The 4034-nt window shown below is 28.9% G+C and overlaps 1 protein-coding gene across 1 annotated transcript; it reads left to right on the top strand.

The window, feature by feature from the left end:
* Positions 1–2122: 2122 nt before the first annotated feature.
* On the top strand, positions 2123–3449 carry LOC124828394 (guanosine deaminase-like). Its single transcript, XM_047301680.2, has 4 exons — positions 2123–2266; positions 2501–2685; positions 2951–3055; positions 3153–3449. The coding sequence occupies exons 1-4, from the start codon at positions 2236–2238 to the stop codon at positions 3348–3350; spliced, it is 519 nt and encodes a 172-aa protein (XP_047157636.2). The 5' UTR covers positions 2123–2235; the 3' UTR covers positions 3351–3449.
* The last annotated feature ends 585 nt before the right edge of the window (positions 3450–4034 follow it).

The raw sequence follows: 4034 nt of genomic DNA, 5'->3' as shown, positions 1-4034 counted from the left end.
AAGGAAGAAAATACAACAAATCGGATAAATTTTATCTAACAGATTTTTTTCGTCTATAAATATCAACAAATATTATCGATTAATTTTTCATTAAATATTTATCAATAAATTGTTATCCGTTGATAATCATAAAAAAAAAGTCATTATTAACAATATTTTTTTATATTTTCAATAAATTTTAGTTGTCAATAATATTTTATTTTGTACAAATATTTATATAAGGTCTTCTTGTTGTCAAATTATTTGATTTGTTGTCATAAATTTCTTTTAATAAGAACAGTACTATTTTTTATCCTTAAAACTTTTCATTCTAGTTTAATATTTATACCTTTGAAATTATATTAATATTATCAAATTGACTTTAGTGAATCATAAGAATAAATCTAATATCAAATTATTAATTGAATGATGTTTTTAATAAGAATAACATCACTTTTTTATCATTAAAACTTTTCATTCCAATTTGTACAGAAAAAAAAATTATTACGTTTCCGAAAACTTCACTAAATATAAATCCTGAAAAACACAGTTTAGAAGGTGTGTTATCTTAAAACTAAATCAAAGAAGAATAATCTTTAATCTATAATAAGTCATCTGTTTGTCACTTACGTAATAATCTACAAAGTAGTAAATAGTCTTCAATTAAGTAGTAATTAATCCGAATCTAATTATACAGATTCACAACACAGCTAAAACATTTGAAAAGAATTTGAAGAGTCTGAAGTATAACTTTTTATATACCATTGAAACAATTTAAAATACACCTTCTTGCTTTATTCGTGTCAAGCGAGGCTCACATACATACACCCCATCGTTTGCACGCATGCAATTAAAATATTATATTTTCTTTTTCAAATATTTAAATGCAACATTTTTTAAGTGTAATATATATATATATATATATATATATATATATATATATATATATATATATATATATATATATATATGGGTTTGTTTGTTTTTCAGTTGGTACATTTTAGCAATGTGTACTGGATTTTAGTAGACAAAAATATCCTTATATATAATGGATTCTAAGTTTTAAGGTTAAGGGTATTTTAATAATTTTCATTCTCAAAACTAAAAAAAGAAAAAAAGAAACCTCTCAAACCCTTACTCACCTCTCTCATTCCTCTCAACCATTTCTCTTTCATCTTTCTCACTCCAATCTTTTCTTTGTTATCCCTACTGTAGCCCCAATTGAAAAAATAAAAAACAATTGCCGTTAAACAATCTTACAAAAAAATAATTTTATAATGAGTTTTCATCTTATAATTTTTGTCTTATATAATTTTATCCAATTTTCACAAGCATAAAGGAATTGGTAATTGACCTGGAAAAAATCAGAAATACTCCCTGTTAAACAATTTCTTACAAAAAATAATTTTATAATGAGTTTTTATTTTATAATTTTTGTCTTTATCTAATTTTATCTAATTTTCACAAGCATAATGACATCAAAGGAATTGGTAAATGGCCTGGAAAAAATCAGAAACACTCGTTCTTAAACAATTTCTTAAAAAAAATGACTTTATATATGATGAGTTTTCATTTTATAATTTTTGTCGTATATAATTTTATCTAATTTTCACAAGCATAATGACATTCAAAAGAATTGTTAATTGGCCCAGAGGGTTTTTTTAGAGATGTTGATTCAACATATGCAGATGATGAAATTAGAGAGGTTAGTGAAGATGATGAAATTGAAGAGATCTTGAATGAACCTTGCCTGAAGGTGAATATGTCAATGACTCAACTCTTTTTACAAAGACAAATTGTTTAAAGGCAAGTATTTCTGATTTTTTCAATTGGAGCTATAGTAGGAAATGACAGAGAAAAGGTTGGAGTGAGAGAGATGAAAGAGAAAAGATTGAGAGGAATGAGAGAAGTAAGTAAGGATTTGAGGGGTTTCTTTTTTTTTTTTTTAAGTTTTTAGAATGAAAATTATTAAAATACTCTTAACTTTAAAACTTAGAATCTTGAAAACTTAGAATCTTGATATAGCCTCCCGGTACACATTGCTAAAATGTACCAACTGAAAAACAAACGTACGCGCGTTAGCAAACCCCATATATATATATATATATATATATATATATATATATGAACTGTAAACACAAGCTCTACATTTCCAAGGGAATAGGTCTAGTTTCTCTGCACTTCTCTTCTTCTAAGCGCTTTTTACGATCACTCTCAATTATTCTTGACATCTTTTTCATCTGATCCTAATACCATATGATGAAGGGTGTTGCTACTGCTTCCAATGGTAAAATCATTCATAATTATAACTTCTTGTAGTTTTGTTATTCCCTTGTGCAGTTTTGTCCATCTTCCGTTGATGTTAAGTGTGTTCAATTAAGTAATGTTAATTTGTCACACTATATGGAGGCAGAATAGATCGCGCTTTGATTATGCATTAAATTTGTCCCATAATGTGTGTTCTTATGACACTTGATTATGTAATTTGCGTTATATTCTCTACTGACATATGTTGCTACAGAGGATAGAGAAAACATGTTCCTCACGTTAGCAGTTGAAGAAGCATATAAAGCGGTTGAAACTGGCGATGGTTACCCATACGGCGCAGTTATTGTTCGAAATGATGAAATAGTTGCAAGCTGTCATAACATGGTTGGAAGAAACACTGATCCCACTGCTCATGCTGAGATTACTGCTATAAGACAGGTTTAGTTAACACTTGTTATATTTTCCGTCTTGAATTTCACTGTTAAAAGAGCATCATGCATCTAGAATATCTATTTTGCTGCTTCATTTCTCAAACCATATTAGCTTTTCTACTTAGAAAGTGGAAGGGAGGGATAGATCGGTTGAGTTTAAAAGTTCGGTTAACAAAATATAACATTTGCCCATTAAACAAAATGTATTACTTTTTCTACTTATTATGTTCGATATAATTAACCCATTTTGGATCTTATGATATCATGTGAAGGCTTGTCGAAAGCTGAATCAAGTTGAACTTGCTGACTGTGAGATTTATGCTTCTTGTGAGCCTTGTCCAATGTGCTATGGTGCAATTCTTTTTTCCAAATTCAAGGTGACCTCGCCACACTACTCATATTTTCCATTCACGAAATGTTTATATAGTTTGTATGAAAATGGTCACAATACTCATTCTGCTCAGACTGGTACAGAAAGTGGTTTATGGAGCTAGAGCAGAAGCTGCTGTGGCTGTTGGACTTGAGAGTAACGTTGCTGATGCACTGCAGGACAGTAGCTTTTATGAGAAGGTGAACATGGAGATCAAAAAGGCTGAAGGTAGTGTCGCTGTAATTGCAGAACAAGTATTTGAGAATACCAAAGACAAGATTGTTATGCCCTCAGTTGCTTAATCATCTCATCAAAACGCAAGTTTCAGTTTGTTCAATAAAACTTGTTCAAGTAACAAGGGTGGAGTTAAAGTTCAATAAAACTTCAGTTTCTTACTATAACCATATTCAAGAAAACCTGTAATAGGCATTTGGTTTTTTCAAGTTATGCCACTAGTCCAAAAGAAAAAACATTCAAAGAACTGTGGTAAATGATAGAAGTGTAAAGAAACGGCTATAAACAGATGAGAAAAGCTGCCTAAATTACTAAAACGAAGATGTAAAGAATAAATAATTTTGGACAAGGTTTAAACACTTACACCCATTTGGACAAGTATACCTTTGACGATTTCTCATTCCTTTTGTTTTGTTGAATGTCCTTAAAAATTTTTAAGTAAAAACAATCACGTTAGTATTTTTTTGTTTTTGGTTTGCATCCCTTGTTTACGGAAACTAGTTGCTTAGTTCAGCTAATGTTTTGTTTTCAGTGTTTTCTGCTTGTTTTTTACATTAATAACTTCCGATATTCTGTTTGCAAGAGTTAATGCCATCTATTAAATAATATTTGACTCTACATAATATATATAAAAAAAATTGTCCATTTTTTGTTATATAATAAGAAAAGCAAAAGAAAAAAACCTAACCTATAATATCAGCTAGTACTGAAATTTGAGAGAGTAAGGTAAAAAATAGTGAATTACAAATGTA

Source organism: Vigna umbellata, chromosome 8, assembly GCF_029865625.1.
Source record: "Vigna umbellata cultivar VRB3 chromosome 8, Vumbellata_1.0, whole genome shotgun sequence".
NCBI classification, from domain to species: domain Eukaryota; kingdom Viridiplantae; phylum Streptophyta; class Magnoliopsida; order Fabales; family Fabaceae; genus Vigna; species Vigna umbellata.
The sequence above is the reverse complement of the archived record's forward strand: the minus strand, read 5'-3'. Positions and strand labels throughout refer to the sequence as shown.

What these genes read in the sequence shown, in the direction of transcription:
- LOC124828394 (XM_047301680.2), top strand. Translation starts at nt 2,236, where the DNA reads ATGATGAAGGGTGTTGCTACTGCTTCCAATG. An exon ending in TGTTGCTACTGCTTCCAATG is followed by an intron (nt 2,267 to 2,500) that starts GTAAAATCATTC and finishes ATGTTGCTACAG; the next exon opens with AGGATAGAGAAAACATGTTC. An exon ending in TTCTTTTTTCCAAATTCAAG is followed by an intron (nt 3,056 to 3,152) that starts GTGACCTCGCCA and finishes AGACTGGTACAG; the next exon opens with AAAGTGGTTTATGGAGCTAG.